This window comes from Emys orbicularis, chromosome 3 (assembly GCF_028017835.1).
Source record: "Emys orbicularis isolate rEmyOrb1 chromosome 3, rEmyOrb1.hap1, whole genome shotgun sequence".
Lineage (NCBI taxonomy): Eukaryota > Metazoa > Chordata > Testudines > Emydidae > Emys > Emys orbicularis.
Window position 1 is genome coordinate 213880996 of NC_088685.1, and position 25823 is coordinate 213906818.

Below are 25823 nucleotides of genomic sequence, written 5' to 3' on the forward strand. Positions count from 1 at the left end.
TCAGGCTCGGCTGTCCGACGGGCTGTCGCCCAGCGCGGTGGCGAGCTCGCTGAACGAGGGGCGTTCCTTGGGGCTGGGGGCCCAGCAGCGCTGCATCAGCTTGTAGAGCTTGGAAGGGCAGCCCTCGGGGTGGGGCAGCTTCATCTTCCCCGCCTGTAAACCTGCAGGGACAGCAGAGACCGGGTGAGGGACAGGAGCCCTGGGGCAGGGCGGGCGTCAGCCCCGTGCAGGGACAGCAGAGACCGGGTGAGGGACAGGAGCCCTGGGGCAGGGCGGGCGTCAGCCCCCTGCAGGGACAGCAGAGACCGGGTGAGGGACAGGAGCCCTGGGGCAGGGCGGGCGTCAGCCCCCTGCAGGGACAGCAGAGACCGGGTGAGGGACAGGAGCCCTGGGGCAGGGCGGGCGTCAGCCCCGTGCAGGGACAGCAGAGACCGGGTGAGGGACAGGAGCCCTGGGGCAGGGCGGGCGTCAGCCCCCTGCAGGGACAGCAGAGACCGGGGGGAGGGACAGGAGTCCTGGGGCAGGGCGGGCGTCAGCCCCCTGCAGGGACAGCAGAGACCGGGGGGAGGGACAGGAGCCCTGGGGCAGAGCGGGCGTCAGCCCCGTGCAGGGACAGCAGAGACCGGGTGAGGGACAGGAGCCCTGGGGCAGGGCGGGCGTCAGCCCCCTGCAAGGACAGCAGAGACCGGGTGAGGGACAGGAGTCCTGGGGCAGGGCGGGCGTCAGCCCCCTGCAGGGACAGCAGAGACCGGGGGGAGGGACAGGAGTCCTGGGGCAGGGCGGGCGTCAGCCCCCTGCAGGGACAGCAGAGACCGGGGGGAGGGACAGGAGCCCTGGGGCAGAGCGGGCGTCAGCCCCCTGCAGGGACAGCAGAGACCGGGGGGAGGGACAGGAGTCCTGGGGCAGGGCGAGCGTCAGCCCCCTGCAGGGACAGCAGAGACCGGGGGGAGGGACAGGAGCCCTGGGGCAGGGCGGGCGTCAGCCCCCTGCAGGGACAGCAGAGACCGGGTGAGGGACAGGAGCCCTGGGGCAGGGCGGGCATCAGCCCCCTGCAGGGACAGCAGAGACCGGGGGGAGGGACAGGAGTCCTGGGGCAGAGCGGGCGTCAGCCCCCTGCAGGGACAGCAGAGACCGGGTGAGGGACAGGAGTCCTGGGGCAGGGCGAGCGTCAGCCCCCTGCAGGGACAGCAGAGACCGGGGGGAGGGACAGGAGCCCTGGGGCAGGGCGGGCGTCAGCCCCCTGCAGGGACAGCAGAGACCGGGTGAGGGACAGGAGTCCTGGGGCAGAGCGGGCGTCAGCCCCGTGCAGGGACAGCAGAGACCAGGGGGAGGGACAGGAGCCCTGGGGCAGAGCGGGCGTCAGCCCCGTGCAGGGACAGCAGAGACCGGGTGAGGGACAGGAGCCCTGGGGCAGAGCGGGCGTCAGCCCCCTGCAGGGACAGCAGAGACCAGGGGGAGGGACAGGAGTCCTGGGGCAGGGCGAGCGTCAGCCCCCTGCAGGGACAGCAGAGACCGGGGGGAGGGACAGGAGCCCTGGGGCAGGGCGGGCGTCAGCCCCCTGCAGGGACAGCAGAGACCGGGTGAGGGACAGGAGCCCTGGGGCAGGGCGGGCGTCAGCCCCCTGCAGGGACAGCAGAGACCGGGTGAGGGACAGGAGTCCTGGGGCAGAGCGGGCGTCAGCCCCGTGCAGGGACAGCAGAGACCAGGGGGAGGGACAGGAGCCCTGGGGCAGAGCGGGCGTCAGCCCCGTGCAGGGACAGCAGAGACCGGGTGAGGGACAGGAGCCCTGGGGCAGGGCGGGCGTCAGCCCCCTGCAGGGACAGCAGAGACCGGGGGGAGGGACAGGAGTCCTGGGGCAGAGCGGGCGTCAGCCCCCTGCAGGGACAGGAGAGACCAGGGGGAGGGACAGGAGCCCTGGGGCAGAGCGGGCGTCAGCCCCCTGCAGGGACAGCAGAGACCGGGGGGAGGGACAGGATCCCTGGGCAGGGCGGGCGTCAGCCCCCTGCAGGGACAGCAGAGACCGGGGGGAGGGACAGGAGCCCTGGGGCAGGGCGGGCGTCAGCCCCCTGCAGGGACAGCAGAGACCGGGTGAGGGACAGGAGCCCTGGGGCAGGGCGGGCGTCAGCCCCCTGCAGGGACAGCAGAGACCGGGTGAGGGACAGGAGTCCTGGGGCAGAGCGGGCGTCAGCCCCCTGCAGGGACAGGAGAGACCAGGGGGAGGGACAGGAGCCCTGGGGCAGAGCGGGCGTCAGCCCCCTGCAGGGACAGCAGAGACCGGGGGGAGGGACAGGATCCCTGGGCAGGGCGGGCGTCAGCCCCCTGCAGGGACAGCAGAGACCGGGGGGAGGGACAGGAGCCCTGGGGCAGGGCGGGCGTCAGCCCCCTGCAGGGACAGCAGAGACCGGGTGAGGGACAGGAGCCCTGGGGCAGGGCGGGCGTCAGCCCCCTGCAGGGACAGCAGAGACCGGGTGAGGGACAGGAGTCCTGGGGCAGAGCGGGCGTCAGCCCCGTGCAGGGACAGCAGAGACCAGGGGGAGGGACAGGAGCCCTGGGGCAGAGCGGGCGTCAGCCCCGTGCAGGGACAGCAGAGACCGGGTGAGGGACAGGAGCCCTGGGGCAGGGCGGGCGTCAGCCCCCTGCAGGGACAGCAGAGACCGGGGGGAGGGACAGGAGTCCTGGGGCAGAGCGGGCGTCAGCCCCCTGCAGGGACAGGAGAGACCAGGGGGAGGGACAGGAGCCCTGGGGCAGAGCGGGCGTCAGCCCCCTGCAGGGACAGCAGAGACCGGGGGGAGGGACAGGATCCCTGGGCAGGGCGGGCGTCAGCCCCCTGCAGGGACAGCAGAGACCGGGGGGAGGGACAGGAGCCCTGGGGCAGGGCGAGCGTCAGCCCCGTGCAGGGACAGGAGAGACCGGGGGGAGGGACAGGAGTCCTGGGGCAGAGCAGGCGTCAGCCCCCTGCAGGGACAGCAGAGACCGGGTGAGGGACAGGAGCCCTGGGGCAGGGCGGGCGTCAGCCCCCTGCAGGGACAGCAGAGACCGGGTGAGGGACAGGAGCCCTGGGGCAGAGCAGGCGTCAGCCCCCTGCAGGGACAGCAGAGGTCCAGGGGGTGGGGGCAGGGGCAGGAGCCCTGGGCAGGGCGGGGCATTGGCCAAAGGCCCATGGGGGAGTGGGGGCAGGGGGTGAGGAGACCCCTGGGGCAGGCCAGGTGACAGCACCGCGCCGCTCGGCCCCCTGCAGCGCTCGCCCTGCCTGTGTGCAGGAAGCCGGGAAAGCCGGCCAGGGCCGAGGCACTGAGCAGTCTGGGGAGGGCACAGGGTTGCCGGGGGTCACCGCGGGGCCTGTCCAGCCCTGGGCCCGACTCGGATACTGGCTAGGGCCCGCTGCTCCAGCAGCCTTCTCAGGAGCGGGAGAGAAGGCAACAGCCCAGCATAACCCCCCGCCCAGCCCTGCCCACCCCCGGTGCGGGCGGCGCCCCACGTACCTGCTAGCACCTCGTCGTCTGCCAGTTTGGCGTGGGGCATCTCCCCGTGCGTGAAGACCTCCCACATGAGGACGCCGAAGGACCACACGTCTGACTTGGTGGAGAACTCGTCCTCCAGGACCGCTTCCGGGGGCATCCAGCGCAGCGGGATCCAGGCTTGGCGGAAGTGGTAGTACTCACTGCACAGCGAGACGGGGGGGGGGTCAGGCCGGCTGGAGAGCACCGTACCGGGGAGCCCGCAGCAGGCGGCCAGGGTCTGGCCTGACATACCTGTTATACACGTCCTTGCTGAGGCTCAGGGCCGACACCTTGACCTGCCTCTGGGCGCTGATCAGGCAGTTTCGGGCGGCCAGGTCCTTGTGCACAAACCTGCTGTTGGAGAGATGCTCCATCCCTAGGGCCACCTGGCTGCAGACAGACACCTGCCACGAGAGACACATCAGTGCCAGCACACAGCAGCGCAGCACGGCCCGGCCCGGGGCTGGTACCCGAGGGGGCAGGCTTCAGGGCCCATCCTGGGGAGGATCGGGGCCCTCAGCCGGGCAGATTGGTCCTTTTAGCCCACCAGGGGTCACTGATGCTCCCTCACTTACCTTGTGTTTGTTGCTGAGGGGCTGCGGCTTGAGCGTCTCATCTTTGCTCTTGGAGATCCTCAGGAACTGCTTCAGGTCCCCCTGGCAAGGCCGAAATCGCCATGTCAGCACGGCTCAGGGCAGCAAGGGGCTGCGTCTGCCAGAGGCATGCGCTCACTGCCCTCTGGGCAGCAGGCGAGAGCTCCAGCGAGGGGGCCCTGGCACTGCCAGTGCAGGGGAGCGAGGGCTCTGGAGAGACCTGCGTCCTCTCGACCCCAGGTTTTAGACCAGTGCCCCCTTACACAGCTCTGCCCTCCCTTGTGCAATGGGCAGCTGAGCCCCCAGGGCGGATCGGGGCTCCGCGCGGTCCCCGGTCCCCAGCCGGGCCTTGGCACTCGGAGAGCCGGGACCAGGGGGGCCTGGCAGCTCGGCACCAGCCCAGGGGACCAGTAACCACGTGCCCTGCCCCAGACAGACCTGCACAGAGTCTCCGCTCCCTCCTGGACCATCCCGGGGAGGAGCCCTGCAAAACGGCCCCTAGATAGAGGAGGGAGGGGAGGGCCTGGCCACAAACCCAACCTCCCTCCTCTGGCCCCTGCGGGCCTTGCTCTTCTCTCCCCACATGCACGGCATCCCCCAGCCTGCGCTCAGCCCCGCCCCCGGCCAGCAGGGCCCCTCCCTTACCAGATCCACGTACTCCAGGATCATGTAGTGCGGCTCTGCCTCTCGGCACAAGCCCAGCAGCCGCCCCACATTGGGGTGGCTCAGTTTGCCGAACATCTCCGCCTCGCGCCGGAAGTCCAGCTGCAGCTGCTCGTCTCTCGTCTGCAGGCTCTTCACCAGCACCAGCGCCTCGCTCTCGCTGTCCTCCAGGCCTTTCGCTTTGGCCAGGAAGACCTCTCCGAACTCGCCCTTCCCTGGAAGCAGAGGGCAGCGGGTCACCAGGAGGCGGGCCGTGTGCAGGATCACCTCCGCGCAGCCCGAGCCCCCTGCCCTGCTGCAAACAGGAGAGCTGGAGCAGAGAGGGGACGACTTACCTGAGTCGCCCAGCAGCTCAGGGGCAGCCGAGGCCCAGTCCAGCACCCTACCCACTAGGCCATGCTGCCGCCCAGGTTTCCTACGCTAAGCTGGGAGGAGAAGGCTGACCCAGCGTTACTCTGGAAGCAGCCAGCAGGACAGCCACCCCCAAACGAGGGGGGCTACAATGCGCTGCCACTTGCACACACAGGGTATGGCTGGTGGGTCACAGCCACACGTTTAGGGCAAGCAGCTAGGTTAGCGGTAAAGCTATGGCGATACGGCCAACGCCCCCCTTCCGACCGGCGTTCCTGTCTGCTGCTACCCAGCAAAGGAGCGGCAGGGCGTTACCGAGGGCCCAGTCGGCTCTGCCCAAGAATGTCGTACAAGTGGGCATTCCCGGAGCCAGCGCTGCCAGAGGCCGGACTGGACAGTCTGATGGTGCATCAGGAGCAACAGGCTGTAGGCCAGCCAGCCGGGGGTATTTCTGTGCCCATGGGGGAGAGGCGGGTGACAGTTCTTATCCCCAGTGTTCTGTCGGAGGGGGTCACGCTCCGTGCATGCTGATGGGGCCGGTCTGTCTGTTGTGCACAAGGCCCCAAAGTTCAGTCTTTTGCAGCACAATGGAGAACCTACCTGTGGGGGGCGGAATCTATCAGACAGGCCAGGGGAACGCCTATCGCGTGCTATGATTGGTTTTGGATGTAACCATTTATGTCCACTGCTCACGCTGGTTTCTAGCTGACTCTCTGTCCCTTCTGCCGTAAATCTCCTGCTTGGCTGTAACTGCACTGGAGGGCTGTGTGTGTCTAAGGTAAAACCCGGGAGCTGGGGTCCCCTGGTCATGTAGGAAGGGAGGAACTGGGATTTCTGTGGCTGGACACCACAGGGGGACCCTGGGGAGAGACTCAGGGGATGGGGTGCATCTGCTGGCAGGGCAGGTGCAGCCAGAGGAGAGTGCTTGAGTAGCAGACGCCCAGGAGGTAACCCCTCGGGCTGAGGGCAGGCGGCAGCCAGGTGGCTCCCATCCCGGGAAGCGTCATGTCCTGGCTGAGCCTGGGTTCCGGACCTAGCCCCACGGCCCATACCCAGCGTCGTGATGCTCTGCAGATTGGCGCGGGGGAAGTGCATCTTGTCGGTGGCGCTGTGCCTCTTGCTAGCGCCGGAGCTACTGCCCAGATTGGTCAAAGCCACTTCTTCCTGGATCTCGGCCGTGGTTTGCCCGTTTTGCAGCAGAGCGCCACCTGCGAGAAAAACAGGGGCCGTCACTTCCAGGCGTGGGCAGCCAGGATCTCGGATCAATGCCCCCGATCGGACTCGGAGAGCGCTCTGCCCCTCCACACACTCGAACCCATGCAAGACTGACACCTTCAGAGCTCAGCAGCCCTCTGCGACGCTAAGGACCATGGGCCTGGGAGCCTGACCCCACCCCATGGCCCAGCATCACCCCCTGCACAACAGCAAACCTCGCCAGCCAGGCTCCTTACGGCCTGCAGGCCGCTACCGGCTTCTCCAGGCCTGGTCCCTGGGAGACCTTCCCTTACCACACCAACTGCATGGGGCTCTACCCATCACCAGAGGAACCGGCGCCTCAGTTCCCAGGCAGAGAGCACATGGCTGATGGCACAGCAAGCTGGCCATGCCCAACGCAGCCCTCCAGAACCTGCCCCCTGAAGGGAGCTCAGCATGCAGGCTGGGGGAGGGGGAGCAGGGAATGCCTTGGCATGGGGGTCAGTTCTCACGCTCCCCACTGCTCGGGAAAGCCACAGAGGGGGCCCTGCCCGCCAGAGGGCACTGCATCCACGCACTGCGGGGAACTCTCCTTGCTGCGGCCCAGCCGCTCGCTGGGTCACTGCACAACCTGCCCCGGGGGCAGCCCGGCCAGCCTCCGCTGGCACCTGCACTGCCAATGCCACCGGCGCAGCCTGCTGGGAGAGCCTGGGACCCCAGCCCCACGCTCCTGCCTGGCGTAGAAAGGGCTCCGTGCTGATGGAAACGAGGCAGCCCCAGTCGCCCCCCAGCCCCGCTCCCAACGCACTGGGGCCTGTGCCGAGCCCCGGCTGCCTGCTAAGGCCTGACCGTTCAGACACTCCATCTCGGGCTCCTCGCCCTCCGGGTGCTTCTTCAGCCGCTTGGCCTTCCTCCGCTTCTTGCAGTAGAACATGAGGCCCAGCACGATGATGATGTAGGCGACGGCCGCCCCGACCGACAGCCCGATGGTCTGGATCATCTTATAGGGCGTGTGGCTGTTGGGACCTTCGTCCCCATCCGCAACCGGCTTGTCTGGGGGCAAGGGACGCAGCGTGAGATGACAGCACAACGCACAGCTCAACACGCGGCCTGGCCGGGACGCGGCTCAGAGGGTGAGCGTGTGCAGGGGAGCCCCTGGCTGGGCGGGACGCGGCCCCGGGGAGCCCCTGGCCGGGCGGGATTCGGCTCAGAGGGTGCGTGTGCAGGGGAGCCCCTGGCTGGGCGGGATGTGGCCCAGGGGAGCCCCTGGCTGGGCAGGACACTCTGTGGGGGGTGCTCTTTGCCCTGAGTGAATCCTGACCCCAATTCCTCAGCTGTGCTGCCACAGAGAGCCCGACTACCCACTGCCACTGAAGCCCCAGTGGTCCGGCTCCAAGCCCCACTTGGCTGTCTCCACCTTGCCCCCACGGTGCTGTGTGCAGCGATGGGGACCTGCCGGCACGGCCGAACAGTGCTATGGGAACAGGAGACCCGCCCTCGACTGCACAGAGGTGCCCGTGCAGAGGGGAGACACCCGCCCTGCCTTCCCCAGCCGCTGCTCCCAGGCCTCCCCGCCGGGGGCTGAGCTGCTCCTGCCCAAGTCCCCAAGAAGGGCTCGAGGGCGCCTCCTACCTACGACGTAGAGGATGGCATCGCGGTGTTTGATGTTGCAGCTGTTGCCAGCAATACAGGTGTACCTCCCGGAGTCGTCCGTAGTGACGTCGTAGATCACCAAGGAGCCGTTGGGCATGATCTGGATCCTGTGAACGACAGGCACCCCCCACAGCAGCGCTTAGGGGGTGTCCCGTGTGCTAGGCGCTGCACAAACCCCAGGCAAGGCCCTCCCGGGACACAGTGCGTGAGGCCCGAGCAGAGGGGAGCGGCAGGGGTCGAGGGCCCGGGCTCTTGTTGGGTCCGTGCAGCCAGGGATGACAGGGAGGGAGACCGTGGGAATTCTTTGTATATTTTCTATGAACAATACCGTGTACCTCAAAATAGCTCCGCTACCCCCATATTCCTCCAGGGGCCTCCTGGCCTGCGTGGAGCCAGCAGCCACCTGGCCCTCCGCAAAGTGCTGCCCTCCAACACAGCCTGATTCTGTGCGGAGCAGCTGCCCCCTGCGGCTTTCCGGCACGCTCCCGGAACGCCTGTGCGCGCATCTGATCCAGCCGAACATCCGTCCGGGGCCTCAAATACGTCAGCGCAGCAAGACCCCCCCGGCACTGCCCACTGCGACTGCCGCCGCTGGGACAGGAGAGCGTTTCTCACCACTGAGACGCAGGCGCCTGCACACCCAGCGGGAGAGGACAGGGGCCCAGCAAAGGGCGTGAATGAGGTATGTGCTGGGTCAGGCATGCAGGGTGCTGGCTGCCCCCCAGTCAGTGCTCTCTCCTCTGCCTTGGTTCCACTGATCTGCTGCTGGTGAAAGGGGCCAGGAGGCAGAAAGTCTGAGCCCAGGCACCGCTCTCCCTGCCCACCCTGCGCTCAGCCCCTCAGCCTCGGCTGTTGGTGGCACTGCCCTGTCGGATGTGGGCACCTGGACCAAAGCCCCGTCTCCACTCAGCCCTGTAACTAGACTGGTCCAGTTAAAGCCGTGCAGCCTGGGAAGGGCCGTACCTACCCCCGGAGAAGGCCCCTTTCTCTCAGTCTAACCGCGCCCTCGCTAGGGCATAACTACAGCTGGAGAACAGCACCTGACAGCCAGCTCTACTGGTACCAACACTGAGCGCACAGATGTCCTGAGCACCCAGCTCCTCACACCGTCCTGGGCTGGCCTCCCCGGCCTGCTGGGACTCCTCCCCACTGGGCGGTGGCCTTGCGAGGGAACTGACTCTCCTGCTCCCTGGAGATTGGTGCCAGTGGCTCCTCTGCTCCTGTGCTCCTCGGCGGCTCAGCTGGTGGGCTCAGCTGGAGCAGGGTTCTCAATCGTCACGGCCAAGGAGCTCACCGGCCTGGGCCCAGGGTACCCCCTCCATACCTGGGCCCTGCCTTAAAGCCTCAGCTCCCGGAGGCAGGGGACTCCCAGTCACAGCTGTTGCTCACAGAGCAGTGCAGGAAACCACCCAATGACCAATATCCCCCAGGGGATTGGTCTGGTCTCCAGGTCTGGGGCCTGGCCCAGGATGGTGCCCCCAGCTGGCCCCCCGACGCTGCTCCAGGATGGGTCGGAGGCAGCCAGCCTCACAGGCCACCCATGCACAAGGCAGGAGAGCTCAGGTTCCAGCGGGGGGCAGAGAGAGGGCTCCGTACCTGGGTAAGAGCTTGCTGGGATCCAGAATCCTCTCCTTCCCCTTCCACTGGATGTGTGGCACCGGGTCGCCCTCTGCCTGGCACCGCAACACGGCTGTGTGCCCCTGGTACACCGTCGTGGGCTCCGGCTCCAGCTTAAAGGTGATGTAAACTGAACACAGAGGTCACAGCAGCTCAGCGCCAATGCATGCACCTCTCCTACTGCCGCTCCCCACCCCCCACCGCCAGGTCGCACAGGCTCCCTGGACATCCCAGCTCTTGGGGAGGGGGAGGGGGGCAAACCAGGAGAAGCTAACCATGCAGGTAAGCGCTCAGACGGCCCCCTTGTCCAGCGCTAGCAGGGAGCCTGGCCTGGGGCCGGGGAGGGGGAAGGTCAGAGCAGGGCCCGGGCGAGGGGTCAGTGTGGGACAGGACAGCTCCCTGCGGGTGGCATTTCCCCAGTGCCACAGGCTGCAGCGGGGAGCGGGCAGAGCCGTGGGCGGGAGAGGGAGCTGACAGACAGCACTGGGTTTCGGGGCGACTCGCGGACCAACAGACGCTGCCAGCAGCTCAGCTGACCGGGAGGCCACGACTTGCAGCACCAGCAGGTGCTGGGAGCCTGAGGCCAGGACAGATGTTTAAGGGGTGGTGCAGCGGGACAGGCGATGCCCCGCACCTCCCTGGAGCCGCGCAGCACTCACCTGCCACCGTGAGCTGCACCGTGGCCCGGATCTCGCCCTGGGGGCTGTTGGAGGCGATGCAGGTGTAGTTCCCAGCGTCGCTGCGGCTCACCTTGCGGAAGTGCAGGGCGCCAGCGCTGAGGCTGACGTGAGCCGGCAGGCTGCTCCCGTCTGGAGGGCAGGAACGGGGGTTAGGGTGCAGCCAGGAGACTCTGGGCACTGCGGGCCCCAGCGTTGTGCCCAGGACACGGGCAGCAGGTATCCTGCAGCACGGCTGTGGCCTGGGCTCCCCCTCGCTGTGGCGCTGGCAAAGCAGGGCACCGAGCTGCCCGGCCAGGCCAGAGGCCTTAGGCCAGAACGATCCCTGGTGCCGAGCCCAGCCACCACCACGCCGGGAAGCCCAGCCCCAGGCAGTCCGGAAACAGAGCCCGGCCCCACCCCCGCACCTGTTTTGACCCACCGGACGGTGGGCTTCTCGCGGCCAGTGGCCGAGCAGGACACGGTGACCTCCTTGTCGAACTCCAGGCACTGCAGGGGCTGCGGGGGGGGCGTGAACTTCAGCTTCTCTGCAACAAACAGACGGGGCAGTCAGCCCAGGGACCCCTGAGTGGAACTGACCCCACTGCCTACCCGCGCTGGCACTGGGAGCCGTGCCTGGAGACCCGTGCTGGGAGCTGGGGGGGCATTCCTGGAGACCCGCGCTGGCACCAGGGTCCGTGTCTGGATACCTGCGCTGGTACCGGGAGTGGGGGGGAGCCGTGCCTGGAGACCCACGCGGGCAGCGGGGGCGCTGCTGCACACACAGGGAGCAGGGCCCCGGCTGGAGACCCGGCCCTGCTGCACACACAGGGAGCAGGGGGCCCCGGATGGAGACCCGGCCCTGCTGCATGCACACAGGGAGCAGGGGGCCCCGGCTGGAGACCCGGCCCTGCTGCACACACAGGGAGCAGGGGGCCCCGGCTGGAGACCCGGCCCTGCTGCACACGCACAGGAGCAGGGGGCCCCGGCTGGAGACCCGGCCCTGCTGCACACGCACAGGAGCAGGGGGCCCCGGCTGGAGACCCGGCCCTGCTGCACACGCACAGGAGCAGGGGGCCCCGGCTGGAGACCCGGCCCTGCTGCACACGCACAGGAGCAGGGGGCCCCGGCTGGAGACCCGGCCCTGCTGCATGCACACAGGGAGCAGGGGGCCCCGGCTGGAGACCCGGCCCTGCTGCACACACAGGGAGCAGGGGGCCCCGGCTGGAGACCCGGCCCTGCTGCACACACAGGAGCAGGGGGCCCCGGCTGGAGACCCGGCCCTGCTGCACACACAGGGAGCAGGGGGCCCCGGCTGGAGACCCGGCCCTGCTGCACACGCACAGGAGCAGGGCCCCGGCTGGAGACCCGGCCCTGCTGCACACGCACAGGAGCAGGGGGCCCCGGCTGGAGACCCGGCCCTGCTGCACACGCACAGGAGCAGGGGGCCCCGGCTGGAGACCCGGCCCTGCTGCATGCACACAGGGAGCAGGGGGCCCCGGCTGGAGACCCGGCCCTGCTGCACACACAGGGAGCAGGGGGCCCCGGCTGGAGACCCGGCCCTGCTGCACACACAGGAGCAGGGGGCCCCGGCTGGAGACCCGGCCCTGCTGCACACACAGGGAGCAGGGGGCCCCGGGCTGGAGACCCGGCCCTGCTGCACACACAGGGAGCAGGGGGCCCCGGGCTGGAGACCCGGCCCTGCTGCACACACAGGAGCAGGGGGCCCCGGGCTGGAGACCCGGCCCTGCTGCACACACAGGAGCAGGGGGCCCCGGCTGGAGACCCGGCCCTGCTGCACACACACAGGGAGCAGGGGGCCCCGGCTGGAGACCCGGCCCTGCTGCACACACAGGAGCAGGGGGCCCCGGCTGGAGACCCGGCCCTGCTGCATGCACACAGGGAGCAGGGCTCACGCTGGAAGAGCCAAGGAGCCACGGAGGGAGAGGCCTGAGGCTCAGAGCCCAGAGCAGGGGTGCAGCGCCTGCTCAAGCAGTGCGAGCAGGGGCAGGGGGGGTCCCCGCGGCAGCACGCAGTCACCCAGCCTACCCAGGACGTGCACACGGGCGTGTCCCTCGATGCTCCCCGCCGGAGTGCTGCTCACACACTTATACACGGTCCCGTCGTACACCTCCACGCTGTTTATGCGCAGCGTCCCGTTCTCCGAGATCTCAAAGCGCGAGTCCTGCCCAGCCAGAACAGAGGCATCAGTCCTGCTGCCCTCCCCGACCCGGGCATGGAGCCGGCCCTGCCCTGGCCCACAGGCCCATTGCATGGACTGCCCACGGCTGGCTCAGCCGCCTCCCCGGCCCGGGCTCAGGCTGGGACCTGGCCCACTGGAGCAGGTCAGGGAGGGGCCGTGGGAGGGGGTAGAGCTTGGGGCTGAGGTGTGGAGCGTAGGGCCCAGGGCGCTAGGAGCTGACAGTGGCAGGTGGGGGGAGACATGCCAGGGCTCAGGGGGTCCTAGCACTGGGAAAGGCTGACGGATTGGAGCTGCCCCACACAGCCGGGGCAGCAGGGCGTGAGCCTGCTCCCTGGACCCACGCGCAGCCCGGAGACGATAGGGCTGAGCAGGTCTCCGGGGCTGCCCGACCAGCGGCAGAGCACGGCCGGGCTGGCTGGGGGTTTGACGCACTCCACTCACCTCGGAAATGGAGACGCCATTGCGGTACCAGGAGACGGTGGGTTTCAGGGAGGCCTTGCTGAGGCAGTGGAGATAGCCCGGCTTCCCCTCCTCCAGCTGGCTGTCCCTGGGCATCTCCACCCACCTGGGCACCGCTGGGGAAGAGGGGACAGCGTTACCTGGGCTCCCACCAGCAGCGCAGTGCTTGCCTCAGCCACACCAGGACCCTGGCAGTGCCCCTGGCTGGCCTGGAGAGCTCGGGCACTGCACCACCCGCCTGCCCAGCTCTGACTGCTGGGGCAGCAGGAGCTCTGCATTGCAACGTGGGCGTGGGGCAGGGGGCCTTTGGGAAAGGCCCCACCTCCTCCCAGAGCCACAGGGACACCCGGGCACTGCCCCCGGGCTGGGGAGACCTGCCAGAGGCCACCCCAAAGACAGTCTCCTCCCTGCTGCGCCTAGGGCTGTCTGCTGAGTGAGGGTCTGCTACGCAGCCTGCACTCGCTCAGCCTTTGCTCCAGAGTCAGTGACACACGGGGCACTGCCCGTCTGCCATCTCGACCCACCGGCCCTCCCCAGCACCCCTTGCCCAGGACCCCACAGGCCATCCCCAGCACCCCTTGCCCAGCACCCGACACCCACTGCCCCCTCCCCAGCACCCCACAGCCCACCCCCAGCACCCCCTGCCAAGCACCCCACAGCCCATCCCCAGCACCCCACAGCCCATCCCCAGCACCCCTTGCCCAGGACCCGACACCCACTGCCCCCTCCCCAGCACCCCACAGCCCATCCCCATCGCCCCCTGCCCAGCACCCCACAGCCCATCCCCAGCACCCCTTGCCCAGGACCCCACAGCCCATCCCCAGCACCCCACAGCCCATCCCCACCGCCCCCTGCCCAGCGCCCCCAGCAGAAGACACTTACTGGCTACGGTGACGCTGAGGTCTTGCTTCTTCTCCCCAGCCTTGTTTGCCGCGTGGCAGGTGTAAGTGCCAGCGTCGCTCCCGGTAACGCTGGTGAAGACCAGCTCCTCGGCCTCCTGGCGCACCCTGCCACTCGCGGGTATCGGGACGCCGTTCCTCTCCCACCAGACGCGGGGCTGGGGCACGCCGCGGGGGGCAGGGCAGGCCACGCGCTGCTCCTGGCTCGCTATGAAAACCTTCGGGGAGAACGGCGCCATGTCCTCGATCTCTGAGAGAAACCGGGGGAGACGTGACTTACCCCCAGCCGTCGCCGAGGCCCTGTGCCTTGGAGCAGAGCAGAGCTGGGCAGTGGGACGGGACTGCTCTGCTGTGGCCGGGCAGCCTGGAGAACGAACAGCTCATCCCCAACCACCCTACAGAGGCAGCGCCGCACCCGCCTGGCTCAGAGCACGTCCGGAGCCGCATGAGCACCCGGCCAGCCACGTGGGGCCTTACCTGCCAGCCGCAGACTTGCCTCCAGGACGGTGGGTTTCCCTCTCTGCCCGTGGCCAATGCACCTGTAGATCCCCGTGCTGCGCGCTCTCACCTGGGTTATCAGCAGGGAGCCATTGGCAAACACCGTGACCCTGCACGAAGGGAGCGAGGGGCTGAGACAAGAGGGACAGACGTGCAAAGCAGCAGCACGGCCTGTCTAAGCAATACGCTCCGTGGTCACGCGCTCCCTCTCCTGGGCACTGGAACATGAGACACAGGGGGTCGGGAGCAGGCTCCTGGGACAGGGGGCTGGGGGCAGGCCTGGCTGCCCAGCTCAGGAGGGCCCGGGGTGACTCACAGGCCCCAGGCTGCGCGTTGTGCAGGGGACTCTCTGACAGGGAATTCCGGGGGAGGTGGTCCTGGATGCACAGGCCCGGGGATATGACCAAGAGCCCACAGGCCTGCGAGGGGATCCTGAGGCAGTCTGCTGCCGGCGGTGTGTGCGCCCAGCCTGAGAGGGCGCAGAGCAGGGCCCCGTTTCTATGATTCTGTGATGAAGGGAGAGCGCAGTTTCAGCGAGTAACTGACCCCCAAGCTACTCGGTCCCTTGTTGCCACATTCAGCACCACCCAGTGAGGAACCCTGCTGCACCCACGCCCCGCCACGCTGCTGCTGCCGTCTTCTTCGCCCTTCCTAGTCCCCAGGCTCCAGTGGGCTGGTGGTGTCACAGCTGGGATCTGCTCCTCAGAGCCATGGGGCCAGGCTGGCTGCAGACAGCCCTGCCGCAGCTACACTCAGCTCCGTTCGGAAGCGGTGGGGGCAAGAACCGTCAGCTGGGTGCCCCCGGGCTGCAGAGATCGAGCCCGGGCTCTGCACAAATGGGAAACGAATAAACCGAAACCCAACGAAAACCTCGCCCCGCGGCGGCCGCTCCGGTGGCTCCCTGCCCAGGGTGCTGTGACCTGGCGCACAGGGTGGCAACTCTGCTCAGTTTTGGCCCGGCCACCGCCTCGGCATGACGGGGGCCAGCTGGGAGCACCACAGCCTATAGGTATCTGCTAGTTGAGGCACAGGTCTCCGTTAACGGCAGCAATGCAATGCGCCTACAAGCCTCAAGGCCAGGGCGACACCACCTAAACTCACAGAGGCTAGGGCTGAAACGGTCTTCGCATAAGCAGTTGGCCAGGAGCAAGCCCGGGTCGTGAGCTAGCCCAGGCTAGGGTGCTGCAGTGCACGTAGGACTGAACTGCTGATCGGTAATCACAGGATACCAGCTGATAGCAGCTTTAGATCTCCTCAAGTCAGGAACATCAGCAGATGTCCGACCACCACAATGCAACGGTCACTGACATATATGCTATGAAGCTTGAGGTAAAAGGCCTAGTAACCTATGGGAGATGGGCACCCCAACGTTAGTGGGGGGGCAGAAGTTCAAGTAAGGAAAAGGGGCTGAACCCCTAGTGAATATGCGCTAGGCCCAGGGGCGCCAGCACCCCACACTGGGAAAGCTGTATCCCAGCCTGTGTGCCCTGGGAGAGGCCAGGCTGATGGTGAGGACAATGACTGACTGCAGGTTTTCCTGCGGGGGATGGTGTGAGTACATGGCCGCTCAGACAGGCACTCTGTATTCTCTCTCCCCCCCACCCCCCCGCTGGGTGGGAGCGTGTGTGATTTTGCTACTGGCGTTAATAAAACTATTGCAAACTCAGAAGCTTTTTCCCAACAGCGCAGGTCGGGATTCCCAGTTTAACAGCAATGCCCACGCCACAGCCTGGTCGGGGGCCTAGAACCCACCGGAGGACAGTGTTAATTTGCCAGCTGGGGATTCTGAAGCAATCAACAGGCCAGGCAGCCCCAGCGTCACCGCAGTGCTCCACGAAACACACAGAGCTGTCTGCATGTGCCCAGCAGAGGGTGCTCGAGACTCTCCAGCGCCACTCCTAGGCTTCGGAGGGCGGGTCAGGCTTGTTGCCACGTGCTGCAAATGGCTCCAGCTCTTACCCTCGGCTCTTCACTCCGGATCCTGGCGCAGCGCAATGGCCAGGCACGTGTCTGCTCAGTGCCATTGTGCACGGCCACTCTGCCCATGTCCTCAGCTCTTGCATCAAGCGCTGAGATACCCCAGGCTACCAGGCGATTCCAAGCCCGGCTCTCAAGCTGCCCCATCACCCAGGGTGCTGCCACACAACAGAAGCGAACCAGGCCAAGGGCCAGCAGCAACAGCCTGGGCCAGCTCAGGGGAGGGAGTGAACAGTGGGATCACGGTTCACAAGGCAGGTGCCCTAACGACAGGGCAGGGACGGTAACAAGCCACCCTGAGGCCTGGCCTGGCCTGGCCTACCCACGAGTTGGCAGGAGTTTAATTACCAGGGTGTTTTTAAACCGACATCGTTAAGGCCGTGCAAAGAGCAGTGCAGACGTTCTGACTGCAGGCGAAGAGTGGCTTGGGTCAAGCCAGCTTCGACCGATTCCTTCCGGACGTGAGCTAGCCAGAAATCAGACCACTTTCCCTCATCCCGCGTCTTAACCGGAGAGACAAGCCCCCAGACTGCCGCTCCCCTTCCAAGCCCCTGGCAAGTGACTGGCAGAGACCGCGCCTCATGGGAATTGGGACCGACCCAGAAGGAGCCTGGCCCTTGGACTGGGCGGGGAGGGAATTCAGTATGGGAAGCGGGATTGATCCCCTCACACGCGCAGGGCTCACAGCTCCTCCAGCCTTGCAGGTCTCAGGGGCACGCAATGAAATGGGAGACGGGTTTCCTTTCCTCCCCCCGCCCCAGCGCAGCTTCCCACGTGGGGGCGGGGACACTTACCGGGTCCTGTTGGTGATGGGCGAGCTGTCCTCGAAGACCCACTCCTGCGTGGGAGGAGGCACTGCCGTGAACTGGCAGTGGAACATGGCCTCTTCGTTCTTACTCACGATCAGGTCCTGCGGGATGAGCACTGGGCGAGGGAAGCTCTCGTCTGGGAGGGGAGACCGCAGGAACATTAGGGTGGCGGGGGTCCCGTCTCTCCCCCGAGACACAAGACACGGGGAGACCTGGCCAGGGGCTGGCGGGAATCCCACACAGGGCAGGGCTGAGCGTGCCAGGACAGGGACCCTCACACCCGCGGGTGTTTCCAGCCTGGCCCGGCACAGGCCCTGCCTCCTGGAAAGGCCGCTGTGTCCTCACATCTGGCTTTCACGGGGTGGTTTTGGCCCCTGGCTCCCCTTTGGGAACGCTGACCAGTCTGGAAAGCGCAGCCAGAGCCACAAGCGTCAGTCTGCTGCCGCAGCCCAGCCCAGCCGGGCCAGCAGAGCTGGGGAAGGCCCAGCCTGCCTCCCAAGAAGCCACGGAGAGGGGGTCTGGCACCAAGCTGCTTGCTCCCTTCCCCCATGGCGGAAATGTACCTTCACCCAACCTCCCTTCTGGGCATGCTGCCCCTCTGCCAGCTCCAGCCCTTGCGCTGGGCCCCGCCAAGACTCGGAACGGGAGGGGTGGCTAAGGCCTTGTCTACACACACAAGGCGGGTCACTTCACCTGGACTGGGAGGGGCACAGCAGTCCAGCCCCTTGGGTGGATGCTGCTTTCACGCGGCCGGCACTGCTGGAATATGCTATCCTGGTCCTGGGCACCTTTATCCCGGTGTAACTGGGGCTGCGCTGGGTAGAACACACTGGTACAACGGCCCTGCTGACCGATACACCGTGTGCAGAGCAGGGCTAACAACCCGCCAGCTACCTGCTGGGGGCCTGGGACTGCGCATCCCTGGCTGGGCCTGCCCCGGGGACGAGGCGGGGTTAAAATGTGGCCACGCAGGGGTGGTGCTTGCTCCTTTCTCTATCTCAGGCGGGGCCCCTGGGAATGACAATTTCCCCTCCCTCCTGGGGGGACAGAGGAAATCACACCAGCCTGACACTTCCCCAGCTGCGGCAGATCTGAGGTCACAGCAACATCAAAGAGAAGGCAGTTGACACAGCACTGACCAGCCCTCCCGTGGGGCCCTGTTGCCTGGGCTGGCAGCGCGCCCCTTACCGACGAGATTCAGCGTGAAGTTGTCGCTGCTGCACACCGTGCCCACGGCGTTGCGAGCACAGCAGTAGTAGATGCCGTTCTCTTCGGGGCTGGCGCTCTTTAGGGTTAGCGTCCGCTCCTTATTGCTGATCCAGTAGCTGCTACGGTCGTCCAGGAGCTGGCTGCCATCCCGGAACCACTGGCCCGCTGGGCTAGGAGACAGGCAGGAACGTCAGCATGGCGGCCAGCAGCGGGCCTGAGAGCACATGCGCTGAGAAAGCAGCCGGGAAATGGCCCGCTCGGCTGACCGCTGGCCTGGACACACGGACACACAGCTCGGGAAGCCATGACGCATGCAGCCGTTCCAAGGACAGACAGTGACCCCGGTCAGCACACCAAGCAGCTCCAGGAGCTGGGGCTCTAGGCCCGCCCTTACTGTGCTCCCGCGGTCTGTGGTGCTTACTCCTGCCTCTCACCTTCCCCCTAGACTTTGGTGGATCTTCACAGGAGAGACAGAGAGAGAGAGAGAGAGCAGGTGAAAGGCCAGGCAGAGCCCAGCCCGGCCGCTGGCGAAGTGCGAGTGGCTCCTTACCGCGGATGGCCGTCGATGTGGCAGCGCAGCGTCACGGAGGCAGAGGGCTGGATCTCTGCCACACTTGCTGGGTGCTTCAGGACAACGCCGCCCGTTTCCAGCCCTGCAAAAGGAAAGGGAGTTCCAGCACCCCCTGCTTGGATCAGCGTGCACACCCCACGCCGTCCTGCCTGCACCCCACCGCTGCCACGGCCCTAGCTCGGCGCATGCCAGCCCTCCCACACTGCTGCTGCCACCTGTCAGCGACAGCACTGCCCCAGGTACCCACAGGCTGCTCGTGGGCCCCAGAGCGCCCGAGCTGGTTCTTGGGGCTCTGGGCTTGGTCCAGCTGCTCCGCTCCCCCAGCCAGCGCACTGCAGCCCTGGCCCCAGGCAGATCACAGCTGGGCCTGGGCCTCTCCACACCCCCCAACCTCCAGCGCTCACATCAGCAGTGTCTCCAGCCGTGGCCTGCGGCACACGGGGGCTCTGCGCCACTGTGGGGGGCAGCAGCAGGGAGTAGAGCATTTGCAGAGATCCATGAAGGGCCTTTAAAGCGGGCAATGGAGCAGATCAAAACCAGGCAGATATGCAAGCCGAGGTCACAAGCCCAGCCTGAGCATGCCTGGCCCGGGGGCTGCGCTGGGAACATGGGGGAGGGGCACCCAGAGGGCTCAGTCAAACCACGAGGGTCACCCAGCTCATCACAGACCCATTAGAATTGGAAACGGTGCAGAGAAGGGCAACAAAAATCTTCAGGGGGATGGAACAGCTTCCATCTGAGGAGAGATGAAAGAGACTGGGATGTCTCAGCTTGGAAAAGAGAGGACTGAGGGGGATATGAGAGAGGGCTATAAACTCACAACCGGTGTGGAGAAAGGGACTAGGGACATGTCGTTTACCTCTTCCCATAACACAAGAACCAGGAGTCAACCAATGAAATTAACAGGCAGCAGGTATAAAACAAACAGAAGGAAGTATTTCTTCACACACCGCACAGTCAACCTGTGGAACTCCCTGCCAGGGGATGTTGTGAAGGCCAGAAGTAGAACTAGGAAATCGATAAGGGCTAGCTAGCCCATTGGGCTGACCCAGCATGGCTGTTCGGTCTCTCTAGTGTTGGCGGAGAGTGCTGGGCAGAAGGGCCGAGGCCTGTGCTCAACGTCAGCCAAGGGGACAAAAGTCCAGCAGAGCCTGGAGCAAACACTGGTTAGTAAAATCAGCGAAAGATGGAGACAAGTGGCCCACGACAAACAGACTGCTGGAGGTAAAGGAGTGGGGCTAAGACTGGCGGAGCTAAGGGCCACTGGCCAGCATCAGGTTACTCCAGACACTGCACAGACTCCAGCTCGCAGCTCTCCATGCCGGCGTCACCGCGGGAGTGCTGCCGGGCTAGGGCCCAGCTCCCCACCGAGCAAGTGGCAGGCGTTCGGGGGCAGCGCCATCGGCCTGGCCTCACATGGTGACAGGGGGTCACTTTCCTAGTAGCCATGTCTGATGGCTTGTGCCCGGTGTAGTGGAGGGAAGGTGGAGAGCAGAAGGGTAATTCCCACGAGAAGGACCTATCACAGCTCCCGGCCCATTCCCCGGGTGGTGGGCACCGCAGATCCCTGCCTAGGCTTTGGTCTAGTTTGGCAGCTCAAAGTGCCAAGGGCTCCCACCCACTCCTCCAACCCATGGTCCCAGCCTGGCACAGCTCCCAGTTAGAAATCCCCCCTCCTACCCCGGTCAGTCCCTCTTCTCCCACTTACCCCCCGAGGAGTCAGACGGGCCCAACAGGACATCTGCTGGGTCCTGCAGGAACCACTCTGTGTACAGCCCAGCTTTTCGCTCAGTGTGACAGGGAAGAAGTGAGGGGGCAACCACCCCCACCCCACCTCACCCACACCCAGTCATACCCTGGCCACCCCCACCCCATCCCCACCCCCGGCCACCCCCGCCCCACCCCATCATACCCTGGCCACCCCACCCACACCCGCGCCCAACCCCATCCACAGCCCTGCCCCACCCCATCCACACCCCCGGCCACCCCACCCTATCCCCACCCCGTCATACCCTGGCCACCCCCATCCCATCCCATCCACACTCCTGCCCCACCCCATCCACACCCAGTCATACCCTGGCCACCCCCACCCCTGCTCCACCCCATCCACACCCCTGCCCCACCCCATCCACACCCAGTCATACCCTGGCCACCCCCACCCCTGCCCCACCCCATCCACATCCCTGAGGAGTCACTGGGTCACTGCAGTTTCTAGGTGGGAACTGCCATGTCTCTCTGCGGAGGGCGGGGGTGACCGGGCCAGGCCTGGAGACCAGTGGCTGTGGTGTGTGCCCCTCCACAGCATACATCGAAGGAAGGAGCCAGGCCGTTAGCTGGCTCTATGGGAAAGTGGACACTGGCTGAGGGGATGTTCTGGCAAGGAAAAGGCAGCAGGAGGGAGGGCTGTACCCGCTCCCATGTGCCCACCCTGGGGTCTGGGTCAGGAGGAGAGGCCTGGGGCAGGCTCGCTGGCCCTGCTCTCGTACTCACACTTGATGTTGAAAGATGCGTTTGCCGTTCGGGCCTCCTCTCCCGTGACCGTGCTCCTGGCCACGCACTGGAAGCCCCCGGCGTCCTGCTGCCGATCCACGGCGGTGAACTGCAGGTTGCTGCCCTCCTGGAAGCGGCGCTCGGTGTCCTGGACGGAAAGGCCATTGTGCAGCCACTCGAACTCCACGCCGCTCGGCTCCTCCACCTCGCAGCGCAGGATGGCGCTGCGGCCGTGCAGGGCGTCCTGAGAGGACGGCTCCTTGGTGAAGAGGATCCGCGCCCGAGTGCCCACGGCTGAAAGGAAGGCAGGAAAGGAGGTCACTTGCGGGGCCAGGGGGTACCCTGGGGAAGGGGTGCAGATCAGACATCAAATGGGGCAAGAGCAGCCCCCCGCTGGAAGCGTATGGGGGAAGGGGTCAGACTCAGCTCTCAGGCAGGGGAAGACAGCGTGAAATGGGCCCCAGCAGGACCTGGGGAACTGAAGGCCATGCCTGGGCTGGGGGCGGCCCAGCTCCGGTGCTGTAGTGCCGTAGCATAGACGTTTCGATGGAAGGGGGTTTTCTGTGCCTGCAGTTAAGCCGCCTCCCTGAGCGGCGATAGCATTTGGTGGGAGAATTCTGCTGCCGGTCTAGCCACATCCACACCGGGGTCTAGGCCAGTAGAACTTTTCACACCCAGCTCGGGCGATGTGACTTCTAAGTGTCGACCCAGTCAGTGCGCGTGCGTGGGGCTCGAGTGCCCCTCTGTGACAGAAGGCCCCCCTGCCGTCACACCTGCACACCACTGCAATCAGCTTTGTACAAATACCGGGGAGGGGTCATTGACAGCTAATAACTCCCTGGGCAAGAACATCCCGGGGACAGGGCTGGCGGAACAGTCTGTGTAAAGCTCTGAGCATTAGCCCAACTCCTGACTGAAGGGCGTTCGCCAGGCAAGCCTGGGGAGGGGTAAACCTGCTCCCCAAAGACAAAGGACAAGTTGTCAGGTGCCATCACAGCTGATGGGCCATCGACTACCAAGGACGGGGCAGGAACAAACAGATCTGATCTTAGCAAACAGCAGCATGGAACCTCTCCCCCCACCCCCGGCTCCTTGTCTCCTGGTTCTCAGGGGGAAACACCTTTATCTAGGGGTCACCCTCAGGACAATGTACTTCAAAGGGGGACTGAACTATAAAAGTGAGGGGGCAACCCCCCCTCCCCCGGTTCTCTCTCCCCACCCATCTCTCTCCTGTTCACCTAAGACCAGGAAAGAAACGGCCGGAGGGTTTGGTCAGCAGCGTTACTGGACACGTGGACAGCTTGGGAAGTTCAGTACAGGGAAGCGATTTCTCTTTATTTCTCTTGGAAGCATTTCTGACTTTAGTGCCTCTTTACTTGTACCCCCGAACAGCTCTCGCCTTGCGCCCCACCCTTGTCCCCGCCCATCCGCGGGGGAGGCAGAGGCCTTGCCCAGATAGCAATGAAAGCAGGCGAGTGAAAAGGCTGCAGCCCACGGAGAAGGCCAGGGCCTGTGCATGAGAGACCCTGGGAACACAGCCTGCTTCTTTCACTACACACCCGCTTCAGAGCTTTCTGAGCCACGGCGCCCTGGAGAGGGCTGCCGCGCTTGAGGGGCAGCAGGACAGGGAGCGGGTGCTCCCACTCCAGGCCAGGGGCTCCCCACAGCTCCGGGCCACAGTCCCACAACTGGGGCCAGACTGTCAAGAGAGCTCCTCACGAGCGCTGAGATTGGTCTGGGGGCAGAACGGCTGGGGAATGGCTCGGTTAACGTGAGGGGGAGAAAGGTGCTGGGGGCCCTGTGTCAGCTGCTCTGCCCAGGCCCGGCTCCAGGACCCCCCGCTCCCCAGGCTGTGACTTCACTGCCCAAACAGATCAGGGCTCCATCCGCGCCCAGGTTTGTCCTCGCCCCCGACCGCGCTTCGGCTCCACAGCAGGCCAGCAAAGGCGCGTTAAGCACTTCACAGCAAACCCTGCCCTTCTGTAGTGAAGACACGGCCTAGGACTTTACCCCGTTAGCCAATATCTGCTCCACAACCACCATGGGGTACAGCCCCAGTGCCGACAGGGCAGACTGCAGCTTCCCCGGGGTAAACCCAGGCACCCCGTCGCCTGGACGCTCGGGCGTAAGCTGCAAACTGCCCTGTGGGCACTAGGGGCCCCCGCGCTAGCTCGTGCCAGGCCAGAACATGCCCTTCCGGCCCAGAGAAGAGAAGGCCGAAGTGAAAATCAGCCTCCCAGCCAGCGCCAGGACGCAGCTCGGCGGCCTCTCCACCGCCCGAGGGGACGTTTCTCACAGCTCTCCCCCGGCGCCTGAGGCTGGGGAACACACTGCAGGGCACACACACCTCTGCAGCTTCAGCCCCGAGCGCTCTCGGTCCTGCGGACAGGCAGCAAGCTGAGGGGGAATGCAGGGAACCCTCCTGGCCAGAAGGACACGAACCCCCAGGACCTGGTGGAACATGGAGGTTGAACAGGGCTGCACTTTCAACACTACAGGCACTCCACGTCTCTGATCCCGCAATGCTCAGGTGCTGGGAACTGCAGTGATGGGAACCCCAGGGACACACATCCCGGTGTGGAACATCCATTGCGATGGCTTCACTGCAAAGTGAGATACACACCCACACCCGGGCCAGCCACATGCTTTCAGTGCCCAACACTACAGACGCCCCCAGGGACCACTGCACCATGATCTAGTCTGGCCCATCAAGGGTTAAACACTGTCTGATAACGAGACGCCCGGGCGGTTTCCATTTCCTTCGGAATTGGGACGTAGAGCAGTTTCGATTTTCTTCCTCTGGAGCCCAAACCCACGGCCCTCCGGCAGCTCAGCCCCGGGCAGTCTAGGGGGGCCGTTCCCCAGCGTACGCACGCTGCTGAGCCCAGGAACCTCACGCAGGTGGCCTGTCCCGAACACCGGCGTGCCAGGCCGACTGGAAACACTCCCCTCTCTCAGGGGAGCGCTGGCCGAGAAGGGCCGAGCCCTGGGCTGGGCTGCTGAGAGGAGTCACAAAGGGACACCCTGGCTCCGAGCTGCATCCCTGAAGCCTGAAACCCCCCGAAGGCACCTTGACTTCACTCCCACAATGGCCCCTCTGCAAAGCTCTGCCTGGAGCCCTGCCCCAGGTGGGGTCCCAGGACTGTCCCTACCAGGAACTCTCCTGCAGCACCTTCCCCCCCCAGCCCTTCCCAAAGGCAGGGATTGGGCAGGGGAGGGGAAGGCCCTTTGAAGGAAGCCCACTGATCTGGTCAATAAGAGTCGGAGAGAGCAGCAGTCAGGGCCCTGGCATAGTCTCTCCAGAGCCTGGGCCCAGAGGGAGCTTGCAGGAGAGGCACGCAGCATGCCAAAGCCCAGGACTAGCCAGTCTGCGCACCAGAAGGGCGGCGCATGCCCAGCCGGGTAGCGGATGGCTTCTCCTCCCCCATCAAAGGCCAGTGCCAGGCCGTTCCAACCAGCTCCTCTGTCTGGGCTGCTGCTCCTAACCCAGAGCTGGCTGGTCTCTGAGGCTGTAACTCTCTTTTCCAGCCGCTGAATCCCAGCCAAAGAAACTAAGGGCCCACGGCCGCCTCTGTAGCTTGACTGCCCCATGGGAGCCATAGCTGCTGGCCCAGGGACTGCACAGGCGCTGACGGGCTCGACTGGGAACCAGATGGGAACCCTGGGGAGGGAAAGCAGGGGGAACCGGCTAGTTGTGTTGGGGCGGAGGTTCAAAGGCCCCGAAGGGTGCGGACAGCCAATCATGTCTCCCGAGGAGTTCGTCGAAGAGCTCAGGCCCTTCCAGGTGACTGAAGTGTTCTGTTTGGCAGTTTTCCAGCAAGCAGGTTCCTCCTCGTCCTCAGAGTGACCGAGCCCTTGTCCGAGAACCCGCTGAATTGCCCCCCGGGGCTCATTTCCTGGGGAGTGACCCAAGGGCTCTGAATCCAACTCACGGAGCCAACAGCGTTCAGCCTGGCACTGCTGGCCAATGCAATAGCTAGTGGCGCTCTGGCTCCAGGGGAGTCCGACTTCAAGGCCAAAAGGGACTCGGCTGGCCTCCTGCCTAGCCCAGGCCACAGAACCTCACCTAGCAATTCCTTCATGGAGCCCATTGCTTCTTCTGGAGCTAGAGTCTGGAGTTAACAACTCCAAGCGGTGGAGAATCCGCCATGTCACTAAGGAAGCTGGTCCAGTGATCAACTCCCCTCCCTGTTACAAATGTGCACCTCAATCTCCAGCTTGAATTCTCAGAGCCTCGACTTCCAGAAAAACCCGCACTGAAAAGGCAGCACCGTTGTTTTCTCAGCCCTGTGCCCATTCAGGACAACAGTAACAAGGCCAAAGGAGAAGGCCACCCTCTCCGTGCCACGCACAGGGCGCTGGGAGGCTCCGAATGCTCTGGCACGTGCTAACCTGCTTGCCAAGTTTCCAGATTTCACAGGTTACATTTCAGGAGCAGACAAGTCTGTTACAGGCTCTGTTCCTGGGCTTTCCGCTCCAGC

At 65.8% G+C, this 25823-nt stretch overlaps 1 protein-coding gene across 1 annotated transcript; it reads right to left on the reverse strand.

The window, feature by feature from the left end:
- On the reverse strand, positions 1-25433 carry PTK7 (protein tyrosine kinase 7 (inactive)). Its single transcript, XM_065401506.1, has 20 exons — positions 25409-25433; positions 21343-21684; positions 18832-18934; positions 18261-18451; positions 17058-17208; positions 14266-14396; positions 13772-14038; positions 12872-13005; positions 12277-12412; positions 10656-10775; positions 10231-10380; positions 9551-9701; positions 7934-8061; positions 7151-7354; positions 6160-6315; positions 4739-4971; positions 4076-4156; positions 3753-3904; positions 3483-3661; positions 1-161 (listed from the first exon to the last, which is right to left on the reverse strand). Exons 1-20 carry the CDS (start codon positions 25431-25433, stop codon positions 1-3), a joined length of 3195 nt encoding a protein of 1064 aa, XP_065257578.1.
- Positions 25434-25823: the final 390 nt, after the last annotated feature.